At 42.3% G+C, this 21,549-nt stretch overlaps 1 protein-coding gene across 5 annotated transcripts in view; it reads right to left on the reverse strand.

The window, feature by feature from the left end:
* Positions 1 to 21,549, reverse strand: part of sema6bb (sema domain, transmembrane domain (TM), and cytoplasmic domain, (semaphorin) 6Bb) — a 133,158-nt gene that overhangs the window by 61,165 nt on the left and 50,444 nt on the right. For all 5 annotated transcript variants that reach the window (XR_008831687.1, XR_008831686.1, XM_056414296.1 and 2 more), the window contains exons 2-5: positions 10,496 to 10,620; positions 8,700 to 8,814; positions 308 to 368; positions 115 to 177 (exon numbers count right to left, since the gene is read on the reverse strand). Coding sequence is in view for 3 of the 5 variants with exons in the window: in XM_056414296.1 (XP_056270271.1) it covers positions 115 to 177; positions 308 to 368; positions 8,700 to 8,814; positions 10,496 to 10,601 (345 nt within the window). In the remaining 2 variants the exon portion in view is untranslated. The remainder of the gene's footprint in view (positions 1 to 114; positions 178 to 307; positions 369 to 8,699; positions 8,815 to 10,495; positions 10,621 to 21,549) is intronic.

The raw sequence follows: 21,549 nt of genomic DNA on the forward strand, positions 1-21,549 counted from the left end.
TTTCGCGTGTTACGTAAAGCAGTCGACACGCCTCGGTGCTGAGACGTGCTGGATTCACAAAGATGCTTGGTTTGAAAAAGGAAACAAGAGACGGAGAAGCAGACGGCGTCTCACCTCGTGTTTGCCCTTCATCCTGCAGATCCTGATGTCATTCTTGTTTGACTCCCACGTCCTTTTCTATACGGGAAAAAAAACCCAAACACATGCGACATTTGCATTTCTCTGTAGTACAAAACGACTTTCAACAGCCCTACAGCCGTCTCAAGGTTGAACATGCTGCATGGGAGTCTCTCCGGGAGGAGCTCACCTTGCTGTAGAACATCTCGTCTCCTCCGACGATGTCCAACTCCACGCGGAAAAGGTCATCCCTGGTGGGTGGTGGGGGGAGGGGAGAGAGAGAGAGAGAGAGTAGCGGTCAGCTAAAACAGCACGTTTCCAAAGCTTCAGGTCAGAGAAGATGCTGCATAAGCAAACCAGATAGGCCAGTTCCACAGCACAAGGACAGCAGCTCAGCACAGAGCGGGTCAATAGTACACAGGGTTCATACACATGTGGACCCATGGAAGGTTTTCCAGGACTTTTAACCCAATTTCCATGACTAAATTTTGTGAAATCTCGGTGTATTCATGAAAAGTGAGAAAATGTAGTCTCTTAAACTAACAATGCAAATTCCAAAGCATACAGTATAACCTTAAATTAAACACAAATGAATGAGAGACAATAGTTTGATTAAAAGAATGAAAAGGTGTGTCTTTTCAGTTTAAGGTGCGTTCACTTGCAGCGCGCAAAAGTTGCGCTGCGTGTATGAGAGCGTATGCCGGCTTATGAATTATTTAAAACTCAGCGTAAATGGACATATTTTTATGACTCCTGACCAGGCCTGGAAATAACCATTGATAAATTCCATCACTTTTCCAGGTTTTCCATGACCGTACGAACACTGCATGCAGACTTCCTTTTGGATGAAATACGGTCAACGCACAATATTCACACAAACTCAGTGTATGAATATCTTATGTATTCAATCAGTGTGGTTTTACAACAAAATAAGTATACATGCACTCTAAAAAGCCCAACTTCAAATTTGTTGTCCTAACACATTTTTTTAAGTTGAGTCAACAAATGCCTTTGAAAAAAGTGAAACGACAAATGTCATGTCATTTTAATAAATAAATGGAATCCTTAAAAAATGTTTGATTGAGAAAACTTAGTATGGTGGTCTGTTGCGGAGCTGAAGCACATGTATCATGTATGTCACACACACACACACACATATATATATATATATATATATATATATATATACAAATACATATATAATACATATATATATATATATATAACTACTTATTTATAATATTTTAATAAAATAAATAATATAAATATTTTTTTTAGCTATTTTAAAATACATTTTGGTTTTTTTTACCATTGTTATTTTATTATATTATTTAGATATGGATTAGATTGAAATTGTTTCAAGTTGTGATTTTTGTAAGATTTGCTTTTTTCAGGTTTTGTCACTTATTGAATTAAAGGAGCCTGTGCCGTGAAGTTTAGCAAACCCTGTATTTTGCTTTTTTAATTTAACATTTAATGAGATGAAGAAGATTGAAAATAATATAATATGTGACGAATTTTGTATGAAAATGTAATATTTAGTTTTTAAATTTGTATTAAATATCTTTTGAAAAAAAGTGTAAATTTAAAAGATAGGAAGAATAAAAAAAAAAAAAAAAAAGGAAAATTTGTTTTATTATTTGTTCTTGTCTCTGTATGTTTGTTAGTGATAGAATACCAGGAGGAATCTTGGAGAGAGGGGTGGGCACTGGAATACTGCAGGAGTGGGAGGCAGGGGTGTGGTTCGGGGGTGTGGTCTCATTATCATGTCTGATTATCATCAGCTGAGATGATTGGTATCAGATGATGATCTAATCAGTTATTGGAGTCTGTCTGGATCTTCAGGAGAGAGGACACACAGACTGGAGAGGCAGTGAGACAGTCCGCACAGTCTGCTGTGAATGCTAACGCTGTGCGAATATCCTCTGGCTGCTTGTTGCTGGCTCTGCACACTGGGGAAGAACCACACGGAAAAGCTTGTGTCAAAAAGCTTTTTTGTCAAACCTTTTTTTTCTTTTGTTTTGATTCAATTTTTTATTTTTTTTTCTTTTTGACTTTCTTTTTTTTTTTCTGCTGTCTTTGTTCTGCTGTCTATGTTCAAGTGTTGACATAGTTATTTCATAGTTATGCAAACAAATGTTTAATTTTAGAATGTGTTAATTGTTTTTTTTTTTTTTTTTTGTGTTTGAAAACTTTTTTTTTTTTTTTGTTTTAATTTAAATTAATTTAATTGTGCAAAGATTGTTGAGTGTACAGTGATATCAAAGGGCAATGAAATTTAGTTAAAAAAGTTACAAAAAATAAAATTTAGACAAAAATTTTAAGTTTAAGTTAAAAGTAAAACAACAAAACAAAAAATTTCTCAACAAAATGTTAAATGCTGTTGATGTATGTTTTTTAATCACAAAGAACACAACAATTTTAGTTTCTTTAATTTAATATTTTTAAGATTTACTGAATTTAAGACTTAAAAACTTAAGTACAATAAGTTAAATAACCCAAAAATGTAAATAACTTATTCGTAAAATAAAACTTAAGACAAACTTAAGATATCACTTTGAGTAAACTTCTTATAAAACTTAAAGATACAACACATGACAAGTTGAGTGAAGTGAAAAGGCTTTGTACTTGGCTTTTTTTTTTGAGTGTGTAGAATACATACAAAAGACTTTTATTCATTTAAACTTCATCAGACCCTCAGAGATTATGGAATAGCTTTACAATGTCTTCAATTTCTCGTAATATATATATATATATATATATATCTATATGAGAAATGGCACCTGACTGCATAACGATGTCTCGTATTTCCCCTTTGCTCTTTACTTCTTCTCATTAAACTCTACTTGCTGCATTAAATTTGCTCCTCTGTGCCCAAATTCATCTTATCAATCTTATTCAAAAGCCTGAATTAAATTATTGCATAATTTAATCAAGTTGTTATACTGATGCTTTCACCCCCCCCCCCCCTCCCCTCCCTCACGCTGCCTACACGTAGTCCTGAACCTAACAACATGCATGTATTCATGATGTCCAAACACTGCTTTCTCGTACTCTTAATCTGCTGCTAATTGTGCACTAACCTTGGATGTTTCGGTGAAAATGCCAGCTAAACGAGAGTGGGGCTAGTAACATCTGAACTCTGCATATTAATCAAGTCTTCGGTATCTGCTGGGAAGGGACAGAAGCATGAGCTGCATCTGAGCAGAGGGCTGAGCTGTGAACCGGCTCATCTGTAAATCTGCCATAGCCGTGTTATTGCGGCAGTATCGATCCCCTCTCTGATCCCGCTCTGCCTCCCAGGGCTGCATGTAGTCTTGCTTTCTCTTTTCTTCCTTCACTAGAGGGAGGGGTTATCACGTGTGCATCCACGTACAAGTGCCCGCTCGCGTCGGTCGTCGTATCGTCATTTTTTCCGAGCCGGGAGAAGAAGGCGTGTGCGTGACGATGAGGGAGCGCAGGTAGACCGAGTGCCACGAGGTTACTCCCATCCTGAATAATTCATCCTCACTTCCTTGCTGGAGTTTTTTAGAAGATCCCCACTCTTACGCGGCCTTGTGAAGAAAAGCACGGCGGGCTCAGTGGAGCGAAAGAAGGGCAAAGTCACCAAACACTTGCTCGGTGCGCCCCTGCTTAGCGGGTCAGAGTTTAAGCGTTCTTCAAACACGGTGGAGTGGGCCAGAGTGTGAGGCGTAATCTCACCCAGGCTGTTTCAGCATTGTCTCAGCATTAACATAATGGATAGAGCAACAGGCCTTCAGAGTGGATGGCAGCCAGCGCTGTTGCCTCTGATAGGGCAGAGGAGAGGGGAATTATTGATGCTGCTGCTTCTCGTTCCCTCTGCATCTCTCCGCCTTGCAGGTTGTTTGCATGATGCAAAGCCTGTGGCCTGTATGCTTTTGTTTGCTTATGTGTGTGTGTGTGTGTGTGTTCGAGAATTTAATGCGTGCAGCATGTGGCAGAAGGCTGGAGTAAAGGACTAGCATTTGAACTGTGTAAGAAAAAAAAAAGTCTTTATTCTTTATGTTGCAGGATATGCATGCAGCCACGAATAGCCTTCGATTCATGAGGTCGTAACTCAGGAAGGCGCCACGACTCACACAATGTAGCCCCTAAACCTACAAATGAAAAGGCTCATATTTCTTTCTGACTGGCCGTGTGTGTGTGTGTGTGAGAGATGTGCGCGTGCCTGAACTGTTATTTCATAAACGCCTCCGACCCTTTTTGACCCGGCTAACACAAAGTCAACACGGAATCTCAAGAGAAACTGTCAACAGTTCCTTAATTTCGGACTTGACCCGCTCGTGAACTCTCTCCTTTTGAACGTCGAAACGACAGCGAACTCCAGGCCCAGACATCTTAAGCCTCTGCTTCTTGTCCGTCTTCCCGCTCCTCTTGCTAGCAGCTGTATTGCAGGCTTAGTGTGAGCGGGCGTTGAGCCTTTCTGAGTCTGCAAACAGTGTGCAGGGAAAAGCTGCTGTACTGGATGACAATGAGATGGAAAGGTTTTGCGCTGACCACCTAGATACCCCGATGTGGCATGCCAGTGTGTGAGCTAGCACCTATATTTGGCTGTAAATATGCTCAATATCATACAGGATTATACACTTTTGGGAGTTTTTCCTGATCCGATGTGATGTCCTGGGACGGGGATGTCGTATGTGTACAGATTGTAAAGCCCTCTGAGGCATATTAGTAATTTGTGATATTGGGCGATATAAAATAAACTGAATTGAATTAAATTGAATACATTATATTCCATCAGTGCTCTCAGAACTAAGTGCGTACAGAAAAGTCCTGCATCAAACCACTGAGCTCCAACTCAGAGCAGCGACCTTTTTCAAGCATTAAACAACCACTGAGAAAAGGTTACCGGACACGACTTCATCATAATAATGAATGAAATGAGAGTATTTCAGATTTCATAAAATAACAAATATCTAAATTCTAATTATTAATAATAATGATTGCATACATTTTAACATGTAAACAGCTTTACCTCCCGAGCTCCACAGTCTTTGGCGCAAGAGAGCGTCTGCCATGAGGCATTTGACCCGCCCTGTGACCCCTCCTGTGACCTCTGAGGTCAATGTCTGTGTACTAAGAAGCGGAGCATCCACAAACCTGGCAGTAAGTCAACACACTGTCTCTTTCCGCCTATTGCAAACACACACACACACACACACACACACACACACACACACGCATCGAGCCAGATGGTAAAAAAACAAACTCTCTCGCTTTATCACGAATGGAACAGTGAATCAAGAGTTGGCTTGGTTCCTCTGGTCATCTTGTCAAGAGATAAACACTCCCCAATTGGTTTTATATGTGTGTGGATTAGCCCTTTGGATGCGTCTGAAGACCACAGGATCCACAGCTGCTCATCTGGGCAGCGATGAAACGGGGCTTAACACAGCGAGGCGCTTTACTCCCACCAGCCAACAGCCGAACACACCGTTTACTTTCATTTAGCGAGGAGGGGAAGAGGACGGGGAGCGGTGGCTGCTCTCAGCAGGGGGCTCGGGGGCCACAGATTTAGCAGCGCTTGCAGTCTGCGGAGCAGCTATGCAAATGGGGACAGGATTCGGGGATGAGCGAGCCGTCTTATCGGGCACTCTGCAGGAGCTTTCGGCAGTCATACCTATCGCCACGCAGGTACTTATTTATATATACCACATTTTTAAACTCTTCCTTCCTGCTGAGTTGTCTCTGGCTCACACACGCAATTGAACAGGGATCTGGGTCTTTCTGGGCTGATAATTCTCTGCCAGGAAGCTGAAAAAACACTATTAGCCACGTACAAGAAATATATAAATATACTCCCCGTAAGCTCTCTCTCTCTCTCTCTCTCTCTCTCTCTGCGATTCTCTCCCGCTGCCGAGTCCCACCCTCGCCTTTCTCGTTTTTCCACTTTGTCAGTCTCGCGTTTCATTATCATCCGGTTGACTCAGACATTCATATCAGTTTACCTCTGCTTTTCAGTAAAAAGCTCCGCGGCAGTAAATTTAAATTAACGTCTCAGACTGCTTCATTGCTCTGGTTATATTTGAAAGCAGGCTTGCAGTAGCTATAGATTTATTATCAGGCTGTGTGCATGTGTGTCTCAGTGCAGACAAAATGGCTGGAGCCATGCTACATTTTTGATATATTAACTACCAGCTCTGAGTAGTGAGGTTAAACCAGCTGGAGGCCAGGGACTGGGTCATTTCCTGGACCACAGTGGCGTCTCTCGTCTAAACCTTTTTTTATTCTTCTTTAGACAGCCACTACAGAAAATAACCAGCTTCTGATGTGGACATTTTTTTTTTTTTTTTAGCATAAATCATCTTTGGGACGACACGGGCAGTAGTTTAGTTTAGTTTAGTTTAGTTTATTTCGATCAGCAACACTATACAAAAATCAAAATTTCAACAAAAGAAGAAAGTGGCCGACCGAAAGGCTCAAGGCTGAAGCTATCAAGCTTATAAGTGCCCTAACTTATGCTTCCATGAAAATACTTATTTTAGAGAACCATATACATATACCTATATATATATATATATACATAAACATATAAACATATACACATGCATACAAATTCACACACCCATATAAACATATATACACACACATACATATACATAAAACAAATCTTTGAGGTGTGTGTTTTTTGTTAGTTCAGTCTGTTTCAGGTTGGCTCCTGAATGCTCCAGGGAGCAGCACATGTAGCTTTAAAGGTGTAAACCCGGTGCAGCCGTCCTCGTCTGGCCTCCTGGTCACCGGGGCTTCTGTCTGTCCAGCATCAGCACATTCATTAGACGGAGTGGCAGGAGGGGACCAGCAGCATGTGGAGGCCAAACCAGAAAACAGTTGTCGGGCCTTCAAGTGAAGCCACTGTGACAGATTTGTTACCAAAAGAAACCTTGGCTAAGTCTTGCACGAGTCGGACATTTCTTTCTTCAAAGTATTTATTTTAAAACGTGTGCTAGCTTGTTATGACAGTGGCTTTAATTATAACTTTAATTATTTATTGATTCTGAGTGGTCACTGTGGACAGAACAGGTTGTTTTTTCCGAGCACCAAAGACAATTTAGAAAAACACTAATTTTACAGCAGCAGGGTCTGACATTGTGCTGCTTCTGGTTCTTCCTTTCCTCCCTTTCCTCCAGCTGGTGCTACCGGGTGCAAAACTCTCCAATTCAATTCAGTTTATTCTGTATGGCCCAAAATCACAAATTACAAATTTACCTCAGAGGGCTTTATAATCTGTACACATACGACATCCTTCTCCCAAGACCTCACATTGAAAAAGGAAAAACTCCCCAAAGAAATGAAAAAAAACATTCACGGCAAGAACCTGCAGGTCGGAGACCGGGGCTGGTTGCTGACGGAGGCCCTGCTTTAGCCTGAGCTCAAGGAGTTTCTGGTGAACCTGCATGATTTTGTCTCATTTCGCCAGAATCGGAGGCAGTGGCACCAATGACAAGCATTAACAATATCTCTAAAGAAATAGATTATCTCATCTACTTCTGGCATAAGGAAAAGGTGGTCATTCCCTCTTTGGAAGATCAGCGATTTGATCCCAAGCTCCTCCAGTCAAATTAAAAATGGTAAAGTGTCCTTAAGCAAGAAACTGAACACTAAATTGCCCCAGATGGCCGTGCCATCAGTGTGTAAATGTGGAGACAATATTGTTTTGATTGGATCCTGATGGGCAGGTGGCAGCTGGCATGGCAGCATCTGCCAACAGCATATGAATGTGTGTGTGAAATAGTGAACATTGACTAGTCGAGAGACGACACTGCTACTATTCTGAACAAATATACAAGACCATTTACAATTTACCATTCATGTGGCTCACACAGAAGCCATCCGTATTACATTGAGACTGTTTCATAAGCGGTTAAAAGTTTCTCGTACGAGCTTTAAATAATGCTTGGTTTGTCACACTCCAACGGCAAAACAGCAAAAAGAGAAATCAATACTTTTCAATGACATGTCTTCAAACACTGGAAACAGCCCCAAACTAACCCCAGCAGTACAAAGCCACAGATTAGTGCTAATATTACAAGTTCACCTGTTTACAGTTAGAATGTGGACCAAAGGGTTGGAACTGAGATAATTATTACAATAAATCAGCAAGAACCTCTTGCTTGGATACTGACCGCATGTGTTATCAGTACGCTTAGGTTTAAAGCTCTGACACTGTAACTCCGAGTGGCAAATGTTGCTTGGCAACAAAAAGCAGTGATAACAGACATACAAGATATTAAAGCTGAAAATGTCTCCGACGGAGCTATATTCATACTTGTATATTGTACTAGTGTGATGCAAGCAATCAAAAGCATATCACAGAAGTGTCTTCTTCCTGTAGACCGAGCCATAACTTACCTGTTCACACTGACTGCACGTTTATCAGTGTGTGTGTTTGTGTTTGTACTGCCATCTGACCGTCGAGGGTTTTTAACCTTTGGAGTGAGGACCGAAATGCAAAGTGAGGACATATAGGCCGGTCCTCACTTTGTTTTCACTGGCATGGCCTCTAGAGGGTGGTAACATGTGTGTCTGTGTGTGTGTGTGTGTGTGTGTGTGTGTTGTACCTGGCTCCGATGTAGAGTGTCCGATTGACTTGGAGGATCCTCTGGATGTGTAGAGGCTCTTGTCTCAGCCACGTCCGGTGGGGTCGGCCCAGGAACACCGGGTGTCTTCTCACCACTGAATCGGTGAATGAGAGACAGAGACACATCATGGCCGCTGATTCCCAAACTGACATCCATTTGTGAGAGAAAGTCGTCACCGTAAAAGAGTTTTTTCTATTCAGTTTGTTTTGACAGCTCTGTCTCAGGTATCCACAGGGACACAGTTTGAGATCTACCTTTGCAATAGCATCATATCTGCTACATTAAGCATTCAAAGACACATACCGAGATACAAGACACTAATACTCTTTTGAAAATGATGGATGGCTGAACTAAACCTCATATGCCACCGTTATATTCATGAGATTTCCTTTGTTGACTGATTGGGACTCACTTTTGATACATTGTTCATTTGCATTTCGTTGACAAGTTGTGTAAGGCGTGTTCTGCCAAGTAATTCAGATAATTTAAAGAGAGAGACACGCAGGATCAAAAAAGGTCAAATTGAATTGTTCAAATTGTTTTCGGAGGACGAGTAAAGGGACACCTTAAGGGGAGAGGAATCGGCAGAGAGAAATTATGGGGGCATTTTTATTATGTTGAAAATAAATTGGAGAGAGAAGCAGAAATCCCACTTACATACAGATCAGATGGATGATCAGTATGGATATCCGTCTTTGACCTTGACTGAGGTGAATGAGAGCATTGAGATATCCTCAATCCTTCTCTCTGCTCTTTTTTCATTACCTCTTTAAATCCTACTCTCTAGTCTGGTCCATTCATCTGCGTCCTCCTCTTATTCATCACTAGGTTTTATGTGTTTCTGCTTTATTTCTTCCTTTTGTTCCACGTCAATCCGTCATGGGACCCATTCATTCTTTCCTCTGAGTGCCCTCAACTTTTTCCATCACCGTCCACCTCCGCAACTTCCTGTCTGACCTCCGAGATGAGCCTGCATTTTCCATTAAAGCTCGGACCGGCTGTAAACGGGCGGCTGTAGCTCAAGGGGAGAGAGGTGGTTCTGAAACCACAAGGTGGCCGGTTCGACCCCCGCTCTCCCTCTGGTTTGCATGTCCGAGTGTCCTTGAGCAAGACACTGAACCCCAGAGTTGCTCCCTGGGCGCTTAACTGCAGCCCCACTGCTCCTTAATAACTAAGGTCAAATGCAGAGGAGAATTTTCCCACTGTGGGATTAATAAAAGATACATTATTATTATTATTAAACCACAGCTGTTGAGTCTAACTCGGCCACTTCAGTTGCGCTCAGCGGCCTGACAACCGCTAGACTTTTCTGTTTGGTATTGATACGTCGAAAAAGGTCTGGGCTCAGCTGGGAAGCCATCAATCGATAGTATTGAACTGCAATCAATCAAGGTCTGGTCTGAGCTGGAGACTGCCAAGCGGACACGGAGACTCGATGTCTGAGTGTGTGAGAAGCGGCCGTCTCCCGAGGGTCTGAGCATGTGTGTGTGTGTGGGAGAGCCCCCTCCTACACTCCGGTCTCATTCCTGAGTGCGACCCCACACCTCCTGATCGAGGCACCAGTCAGCACCATTTGTGCGAGAGCTTGTCTCGACCTCTCCAGCCCACGCCGTGACCCTAACCCTCCTCCATGCCCCCATTCCCGCCCCACTTACTCAACACCCTACCCTGCCTGTTAGGCCGCACGATCCCACACCTCACACATCACGACCCGGGAGGGAGGCAGGAAGGGGAGTAGGTGGTGTAGGTGGCGTGAAATGTCGGGAGGTCAGTACCTTCGGTGGGGATGAAGTTGAGAGGCCCCAGCTCCTCTGGGAACGCCGTGCTCGCCGCTCGGAGCAGCCAGCAAAGCAGGAAGAAGGGAGGGGCCACGGTCGCCATAGCAACACCACGGCGGAGTCTGTGGGAATTAAGAAAAAGACACGCACAGAAAAGGAGAAAAGGGAGTGAGTTGCTGAACGAGGCAGAGGAGTGAGACAAATGAACATACAGAGAGACAGAGGGACACTCACTCACCCAGTTTCTGACTGACTGGCTGACTGACTGACTTATTGACGGACTGACTTTCTTGACTGAAGCTCTGTCTTTATCATCCCACAACATCTCTATCTCTACGCCCTGACGTGAGGGGAGAGAAATAGCAGCTCGGAGCGAGGGATTAGACCGTCCACTGAGGGAGATGTGTCCGGTCAGCTCTGAAAACAGCCGGACCGCTGAGGCCCACCATGACCACATCAAACACACCACCTATGACACATCTGAGAAGAATGCGAAGGAGGCAAAGGGGCGACATCTTGGGCAAAACAATGGGCATTATGTGTCCTATGGATGAATAGAAAATCTGTATCGGGAGTGAGTGAGGGCTTAATAACGCCCCGGACGTGAAACGTTATCCAGGATATGCGAGAGGCAAAAAGAGGGGGAGAAGTGGTGGTTTACTTCAATTCATCGTTTGCCAGGGCCACAAATCACCTCTCTGAGTTAAACCGTTGGTGTTTTTCATCGGGCGGTACAGAGGCACATGCAGGGTCTCATATAGGATCCATCTGGAAATACAAATGATACCCAAATGAAGTTACCCTCCACGATGCATCTCGTGCGCATGTATTAATCCCGCCTCCTCGCATTAAAGCTCCGATATCGACTTCAGCCACAAACCTCAGCCGGCAACGACTCGTGTGTGTGTGTGTGTGTGTGTGTGTAGTGGAATTCAATGTGCATCCACTTGTTATTGTGTTGAGCTCTGACTCATGTGTAATTATCTAACAATGTTCCCCCTCTCCATACGAGCATGGCGTTGGTTTGTGAAATCGCCTCGAAATTTCACAAACACATAATTTACAAAACCGATTTTCATCTTGTTGTCATCTTAACACTGAATGCAACGCGGGGGTAATTTGTTTTGAAAATCAAGCGGAGAGAGCGAGAGAGAGAGAGAGAGGGCTTACTTCCCACAAAGCTGCCAACACAAAACATTTCTCTTTCAGTCACGCACAATTGCTACATCTCAAATTTGAATACTCAAAGGTTGGATTTCTTTACGCAAAACTCCTCGGTAATGTACTGTGGTGACAGATGCACAGTGTGTAAAAGGATGCAAAAACAAACACGAGAACATACAGCGTGCACACTGCACCCTCTCCTCTCTGTGTCAGCCTTAGATTCTTTCCAGTTCAGTTCAAGTCGACTCAAATGTATTGTAGAGTTTTGTTGCATTTTGTTACGACCATAAAACATGAATTATGATTAAACTTGTGCGGGGGGTTGTCATGTTGAAACGGAAAACCTCCTTCAATAAAGGTTGAAACAATTTGGAAGCACACTATTCGTAAAATATCACTGTATGCTGTAGCAACACTGCGGTATGTGACTCAACACATTATGGGATGCTGACATTCATTAAGTCAGGGAACCGGCGGTAACGAACACAAACATCTATCGAAAGGTTATGCATCTATTTACCGTGCGAGACTTCAGCTATAAGCCAATTATTAGATGAAACCACCTGTGCAGGAAACGGAGGACCATGTCGCTAACATTCGCCGCCATGAGATACCGGTCATACCACAGCAGGAAGGGTCATTGGGGCAAACGCCTGACGTTTATAGAGATGTCAATTAAATGGTTTTGTTTGTGAGGAAAACAATGTGTTTCTTTAAGCGCGACATCGTCCATTGGATTTTGCTCAAACAGCAACAGGCCAAGAAACGGATGACCATACGTACGAATCCTGAGGGGTTCACCGCGCTTTTGGCCGTATAGTGTCTATAAATAACTCAGTAAGATATGGTCATAACATAAATAAGGAATGGGTTTATTTTAATCTTGAATTACATTTTAATGGGATCTGGGTGTGTCCGAGGCGGGCTGGTCGCTGCTGTAGGCGCCGCTGGAGTCTGAGCTCAAAAACTGCATAATTACCTTTGCATTGAAAATGCGGAAGGTTATGTTTTGATCGCAGTGTATTTATTTAGTTATTTATTTATTTATTTATTTGTATGCGTGTTCCTCGCATAACAAAAAAAGTTTTAAACCGAATCGCATGAAATTTGGTGGGATGATTGGTTATAATCCGGGGACCATTTGATTAGATTTTGGGATCGATCGGGTCAAAGGTCAAGGTCATGAAAAGGTCAAAATCTTCTTTTTACCATAGCACGGTCAATTTTTATCCAATTGGCATGCAACTAATGCCAACATGTTCATAATTCAATGCCCAATCTTGTGATATACGAAGGTATGCGCTCTACCGAGTGCCCGTTCTAGTTGTGTCTTTTATTGTATTAGTTCCTCACAGTAATTTTAGGGAATATATATATACACAGAATAAAGTTCAACAAAAATAAAAAAAATTTGCTTGCATACTGTACTCTATGTGGTAACATGGAAACAGTTACCCTCTTTGAGTCATTTTCAGTCTCTCTCTCTCTCACGCCCCAGAGCATACAAACAGCCATTGTGCAGCCCATCTCTTTAATGGCGTCCCAGACGTAACCTTATCAGGACACATAATCTTTCTGGGACATTTCTCACATTCCCTACTTTGACATCACATCTAAAGTGGGAGGCATGCTGATTACTCAACACCCACAAGCTAAATTACTGGAGGTGAAAGTCACCAAGAGAAGAAAGGGGGTCATAGGGTAAAGAGAGAGCGCGAGAGAGAGAAGTGATGACCATTAAGAGAGAGAGAGAGGGAGAGAGAGAAGATGAGAAGTCAGTAAGTCACTATATCCAATCACACATTCTATTGTTTCTGCTATTAATAATGTATGAATAAATGTCAGGCGGTACGCATTCGATTAGTATAATTAGACACCCTGGGCTATACAATTTCATGGGACAGCAGAATAAGTAGATACACAAGGATAAAAGTGTGTGTGTCTATGTGTGGGTGCTCAAATGGTTCCGAGCCAAATCTTCTCTCTGTAATTATGACAAATGGCAGCAGCCGAGTCCATCCAGAGGCCTCGCCGCATGGCACGAGCTGCACAGGAGTACACCGTTATCATTGACCAAGGCATACTGCAAGTCACATATGCATTTTTCCCATTTGGAGGAGACGCTAAACCGAAATATTCAACCCCAGGGTGCCATAGAGCTACGTTTGTCGAAATTGAAACGGCAGTAGATGTCACCGGAGTCACATTGGAGCTGGCACACGGTCTGGAATTCAAGAAACGTCAAGAAACGACACAGTCAGCGGCACGTTGTTGTGTCAGTTCTGTCACCGGGGGAGGGACAGTTGTTGTGACAAATGTATTCAGGGGTTGAGCTTCATTTCCGGCCCATCTCAACTGACTCATTTTGGCGCCAAGTCAATACACGGCGAAACTTCATTCTGAGCACTTACATCAATCCACTTTAACTACCTTTTAATCCCCATTAATGGAACAGGACTCCTGAACCTGCCACCATGCAGTTAATGTGTCTGTTTCCACAGCCACAGATCCATTTGATTATGGGTGTTTAGGCGGGTAATTTCCTAAACAGTCATTAAGAGAGAATTTTGCTACCGAAAAGGTGTGTGTGTGTGTGTGTTGTGGGAGGTTCGTCGTGTCTCCCTGGACCCCATTAAAGCCATCACCATCAAGGCCAACTCCGACAACATAGATAAGGAATCACCAGCCAGTAAATCAATGGTGTCCAGTGTGTTTAGCGAGACCCGAACGAGCACGGGTCCGGTCCGGAGACGGACTCGAGTCACGCGAAAGAACAGAGGCCTTCGAGAGAAGAAGAGATGTGAGGATAACCCACGTAGAGGAATAGGTTGTTATTCAGAGGCGGTGACCCTCTGCTGCAGGGGGTTTGGATACTTTGCATGCAAATAGAACTACTCACCATCAAATGATGTGCTCTGAAATGCTTTTGTCACTTACTGTGGTATCCGTGGCTCTCGCTTTCACCTCTCCTCAATCTTCTCTACCTTCCCCCCCCCCCCTCCCCCTTTTACCACTACGCGAGGCCTCGCTTTCTCCCTTTGCATCGTTCTCTTTCGACGTATACGTTCTTGAAGTGTTTTCATTACTCAGCCGTGAGGTACTCATCAACATTTTTTACAATGGTTGGCGAGAAAACCGAGATTATGCATGTCCTAGATGTAGGGGTGGTAATGAATTAGAGCAGCGTTACAGTTTTTCTCCATTGCTTTGGCTCAATTCTTGAAACAGAAATTACATTCTCAAAGCTCTTAGTGCATTTGGTAAAATAGCATATATGGTTCAGCACAACTACATAGATCACCTTCAAAAGGTCATATCTCACCCAAAACATTTAACTCAAGCTTCAAACTCAAATCATTTTCTCATAAAAATAGTCAGTGCCCCCAAAATGAAAACTTCCTTCTCAATTGCTGTGGCTCATCTCTCTCTCGAAAAAAAGGAAATTCTCAAAGCTTTAAATACATTTGCCAAAATAACCTAGATGGTTTAGGAAAACACTATGGCACACCTGCAAAAGGTCATATCTCTCCCAAAACAGACAACTCATCAGTCAAAACTAATTCCTTTTCTCATACAAATAGTCAGTGCCCCCAAAATAAAAAGTCCCTTCGTCATTGTTTAAACACTGCAGGTCAAAATGTTTAGATGTTTTGTCAGTATGGCAGTGGACCATAGAAATATCCCTCATGTGCACATTTCAATCTTGGCTTAGTCCTTTGACACTGAATGGTTACTGTAGGAGATGTTTTCTTTCCAGAATACTATGTGTATCAAACAGAAAAAAGATTCATTCAAGAGGAGCCAACAAGGTTTCACATCACATACTGTATTGCACTTATACTGCCGTGGAAATTGTTACAGTAATTGCAAAACAGAAACAGAAAATGTGTACAGCAAAAAATAGTGTCAAACAAAAAGCACATACAAAATAAAATTAAGTATAGCCTACACGACTGTAACAAAACATACAGTAGGAAAGTAAAGCAAAGCTGGAGTTCAAAGCTGGAGTTCATCCTCACTCTCCTGCTCAACATCGCATCTGATGTTCTCCCTTGCGATGCAACGGGGGAAGAATCGCCGTGCATGACCCAACCATCCCCTGCACTGATCTGCTGTGACATCGGCACAAGCAGCATCCATTGCCTGGAGAAGGGACCTCTGGTTTAGAGCCCGATGCTCATACACCCTCCACCACCACGCACCCTTGCTCCTCTTCCTCTTCTTCTTCCTCCTCTTCCTCGAACAGGCAGTTGCCCTTGTTCGTTTACCTGGCCAGGTGCTTCCATGTTCATACTGTAAACTGGACTGAACTTTGTCAAGCCCTAGATATTTGATGGAAGCATTTATACTCCTGGAGAGCACCTGTCAGCTAACTAAAATGACTGTGTGATTGGTGATCGGATGTGAGAAACTCCCCCTTGATTAGTAAAGTTCTAGTTGAACCTGGAAATGAAGCCGATGATCCAAGAGATCCATATAACAGAATATACCATGATGTTTTTCATGGTATTATGTGCCTGAACGATTTTGACAGTGGAGTGAACTATTGTGCAGGTGATGATGTAAACAAGGAAATTATGCCAAGAAGTTTTGCAGAGAACAACCACTTGACTGAGAAGCAACAGTCAGTTTAGACCAGCCAGATGTATTCAATTGGTAATTGGGCTAACTGAAGGCAATTGTACCTAACCATTTGCACAGATGTGCTAAATCATTTGAAATGTGTGCAAGCTGTCGGCAATTGTACTTGTCATTTGCAAGGAGTTTCTAAAACAATTGCAATTTGATGAAAGGAATGAGAAATTCAAATCTGTTGTGAACAAGTGCCCAGTGGTTTGGAGGTTTGCACGAGTTGTTTTGAGAATGTCATTTCTGTTTCAAGAATTGAGCCAAAGCAATGGAGAAAAACTGTAATGGGGACACTCTGGTGGTTGGGGTATTTATGATTAAAATATTTAACAGAGGGGCTGTCGAGTATTATACAAGGGTATCAGTACTGGTAACACAGTACTCAAGCAGTAGTCTGATATAATCCCTTTTCACACTGGTCGCCAAGCAGCCTGCACAGAGGAACAATGCATTCAAACATCTATTTTGACTCAAATCCTTTTCATTGTTATTTCACACATACATTTTTTTTTTGCTCAAAAAAGAATAAATACAGTATATACCCTGTAAATATAATTAGCATATTCTATCTGCACTCATCATGAGGGGTGTTTGTGTATTCACATCAAATGTCCAGTACACGCAGCCACGGATAGATAGATGGATGGATGGATAGATAGATAGATGGATAGATGGATAGATGGATAGATAGATGGATAGATGGATAGATGGATAGATGGATGGATAGATGGCTAGATAGATGGATAGATGGATAGATGGATAGATGGATGGATAGATGGATAGATGGAAAGATGGATAGATGGATAGATGGATGGATAGATGGATAGATAGATGGATAGATGGATAGACAGATGGATAGATGGATAGACAGATGGATAGATGGATAGATAGATGGACAGATAGATGGATAGATAGATAGATGGATAGATGATAGAGCAGATAGATTGACAATGTATATAAATGTGTATAACGTATATACAGTGAAAGCGGTGCGAGGGTTATTGATGTTGATTCAATTGGAGGAGGATCTGTCCAGAGGTGATTTATTATAAATAAATAAATGTAGACCGCCAATAGAGAGACAGTCAGAATAGTGCGTCTCCGTTCCACACAAACACCACAATGCACCAAACAGAGAGCAGACGATAATGATCAGACAGACATAGTGGAGCATTTAGCAGCTAGAGAGCATTTTACTTGAATACTCAACAAGTCTAAATCAATGCTAATATTGCTTAGAGTATACAACAGTTTTCTGTCTCCACTTCATGTAGATGTGGATGTTTCAGCGTTTGATGCCGTCCAGACAATGACAAAAAGATCTGCATGGCACTTCAAAGGTTTTCTTTGTCCATGTGACGCGACAGAAGTAGAGCTATACAGAAGCAGTAGAAGATGACTTAGTCGTACCAGAATCTCGTCTTGATTCAATTTATTTCGGTTTCCTCTGTAAAAAAAGATCAAACTAGGAGGGAGCCAAAGACAACCCAGAGAGTTTCAAGCTCTAATAACCTTTGTTATTATAAAGGAGATACACTGAAACTACCAACAGACTTTAGGCTTGATCCTTAAAACACTTAATAACTTTTTAAGAGGAATTAATGTTCAAATAAACACTCCTTTGCCCGCAGGCACGAAGGTGAGCTGCACTCTGCTCTGTTTTTATTGTTCCACATCCTCCAAATGACTTTCAAAGTTCAGTACTTGAGACTGTGCGGATACACGGGGAAGTGTGTCAAGTAAGCGGGGGAGTATTTTTTCAGGATTGTTCCATTTTCTTGATGCAGACTTGAAAACACCCCATAGATTTGCCGGGGACTGGCCTAAATGTCAAATAAGAGAGGAGAGGCTGCTTTATGGGGTGTGTAGGGTCAATGGCAGGTGATAGTCTGAACTGCTGGCATCTCCTTCAATCAGCAATAACGTGAGACGCCGTATGCGGCCGGCATGTGAGGAGGAAAGAGAATAAAGATTAAGAAGGAATGCCTATGAGGGAGGATTCAAGGCAAAGATGGAAATCGACTCAGCGGATATATAGAGAGAGAAAAAAGAGTTTGAAAAGTAGGGGAGGTGACAGGGCAGGACAAAAAAGATACACGATAGGGAGTGATGAGGAGAAACAGAGGTGGAAGAGATAGAGAGAGGGGGGGAGTCACACAGGATATAAAGAAAGTGGAGCCAAAGAATGTCCAAGAATGAGAGAGACAGAAAGAAAAATAAACTGGAGAGGAAGAGCACAGAGCCAATACACTTGTATTGCCAGATTTATATCCACACTAAGCCAAGAGTAGACTAGTGGGAAAGACTTTTCTGTATTTCTGTGTTATGTGTCGAAAAGGGGAGGCCCCCAGGGGTCAATACTTGGACCATTGCTGTTCAGCCTGTAGCTGTTGCCTCGAGTCCACATGGATTGATAACACAAGGCATGTTACCAATTATGCAGATGCCCCATTGTTATACAGTACCCACGCTTGTCTTAAAATACCCAAAAATCGGAATGTCCGGCAACTTGCCGCAACTCAACAAAGGCACGGTCACACAAATAGTTGATATTGGTGCTGATGCTGTGTGGCAGGAAGCATGTTGTCACTCGCCTCTTTTCTCCCTGGAAGTACAGGACAACAAATGTCATACATCTGGCTGTTGTTGTTGAGTATGCCCCACGTCCCAGAGCAACATCAACAATACAACATGAACTGTCCTTTATCATCTTGAACCACTATCTATAGTAGAAGGCTTCTCAATAAATACTAACGGTGTCGGTTCAACACTATAACCATGCAAGAATGTCCAGAATATTGGACAATCCTGTGTTATGTGCAAAGCTGACGATATTGCTCCTGGAGTTTGAGTTTGAAAATGAAAAAATATCTGGAGATGTGGAGTTAGAAATATGTGAGCTGCCCATAAATAAACCATTCCAAAATAAACATAGAGTTGCATCATAGCCATTTTGACAAGAATATGTGGTTCTACAAAGAAAGCCTCTGCTGCATCAATAATAATCCTTCTTTTTAAAGAAAAAGTCCAACAATGTTAGAAGGGTGCAATGCTTATCTCTACACCCTTACTCCTATAGCCTCGCGACACACAATAAAGGGCATGCTACCTCCTAGTTGATGCTGCATATTGCAATTGGATCTAGATCTTAATATGTAGAATTGTCCAATAAATGTCCACCTAATAAGACCGTGGGCTGAATTTAATCAAAACAGGTCATAACAAAGGGTCACAAAAAAAGAAGTGTAATCACACCGCTCCTGTCAGCTGTCATTGGCATTCAATTTGTTTCAGAACAGATTTACAACATTTATGAAGCCCTGCCTACCTGGATCCAGTCAGTACGCCTCTGACTCTCTTAATCCATATGCACACCTGTCAGACCTCCCATGTAATCTGGCGCATGGCCCTCTGCTTGTTTCAGAAGTTAAATCTAAATCTGACAAAGTAGCTTTTGGTTTATACGGTCCGTGCTGCTCCGGGATTCTTTGCCAGATTGCAATAGATGTGCTCCGAATTAAAAAACCAGACTGAAAACATTTGTTTTCCCCTCTGCATTGGATGCGTTTAGCTGTGTTTGTTTGTTAAACAGTATCTGAGAGTTCACTTTGTTTGGGCATTGCATCTCCCCCCCCCCTAGAGTAATATTTTGTATATGAATAAAGATTTCTTTGTTTCGTTTACATCTGTCCCGCTGACCCCACACCGTTTACCTCCTCCTGGCTCCCTGACATGAGTTAGCACATACACCATATACTCTCTACACACACAAACACACACACACACACACATGCACCCGACAAAACAACAGACACACACATCTGTTCTGAGCATTACGATTCACCTTAAGCCAAACCCGTCTATCTCTCTCAGGCCTAATGTAAAAACGATGCTGGAATTCCCTCCAATAGAGCGAAAATGCACACATGATTCTTCTTCTCTCTGCTCGGGACTTGAGTGACCCCGGGGTCTGTTTACTCAAGATATTTGCATCAGCATGAACTCCTGGAGCCTCAATAATGTAGCGCATATTTAAAACAGAGAGACAGAGAGAGAGAGAGAGGTAGAGAGAAAAAGGTCGAGTGAGAGAAAAAGAGGGGGAGTGCACGGCGAATGAAAAGTGAAGAGTGACCTTTATGCACAGAACACTGGTTTTCCCATCCACCGAGAGACATTGTGGATTTATGCAGTGGGGGGAAATATGTGCAGCATGTGCAGGAGGATCAAAACATCGCTGTAACACGTCATGGTCTGACTGCTACCCGACGGTACGGTCTCGTCTTTACACAGCACCATGTGTCTCATGGATATACAGGACTGTCTCAGAAAATTAGAATATTGTGATAAAGTTCTTTATTTTCTGTAATGCAATTAAAAAAACAAAAATGTCATGCATTCTGGATTCATTACAAATCAACTGAAATATTGCAAGCCTTTTATTCTTTTAATATTGCTGATTATGGCTTACAGCTTAAGAAAACTCTAAAATCCTATCTCATAAAATTTGAATATTTCCTCAGACCAAGTAAAAAAAAAGATTTATAACAGCAAAACAAAATCAAACATTTGAAAATGTGTTTCCAGGTGTTTCGAGTTAATTAGACGATTCAAGTGATTTGTTTAATACCCTACTAGTATACTTTTTCATGATATTCTAATATTTAGAGATAGGATATTTGAGTTTTCTTAAGCTGTAAACCATAATCAGCAATATTAAAAGAATAAAAGACTTGCAATATTTCAGTTGATTTGTAATGAATCCAGAATGCATGACATTTTTGTTTTTTTAATTGCATTACAGAAAATAAAGAACTTTATCACAATATTCTAATTTTCTGAGACAGTCCTGTATATCATTTCAGGGGATTTAAAGGTTGCTGCTGGAATAAGATAATCTCTGACTCGTTCTCTCCGCGGCGGACGTGCTTCCCATTAATGAGGGAGCGATAGCCCGAATAAAGAGCGCCGGATAACCGAGCGGTAATGTAATACCTGTAATAGCTTATTGTTGATGAATGGATATCTTTGAGCGTTACTGGCGCTCGCCCTGGAGTCGCGTCGCCGTCATTAACCTTCACGGGGCTCCAAATTACAGCGGCGGAGGAACAGTAGTCGCAATCGAGAAGAACAGATTTTTTGCATCGTCTGCAGGTTAATTATAGGTCTGTGTTTCAGGAGGCATAGACTCTCCGAGGAGCGCCGAGATGAATCTTTCATTCTCTGCGGCGCACGTTTCTTTGATTTCTCGACGCGCCGCG

Source organism: Pseudoliparis swirei, chromosome 5 (genome assembly GCF_029220125.1).
Source record: "Pseudoliparis swirei isolate HS2019 ecotype Mariana Trench chromosome 5, NWPU_hadal_v1, whole genome shotgun sequence".
Lineage (NCBI taxonomy): Eukaryota > Metazoa > Chordata > Actinopteri > Perciformes > Liparidae > Pseudoliparis > Pseudoliparis swirei.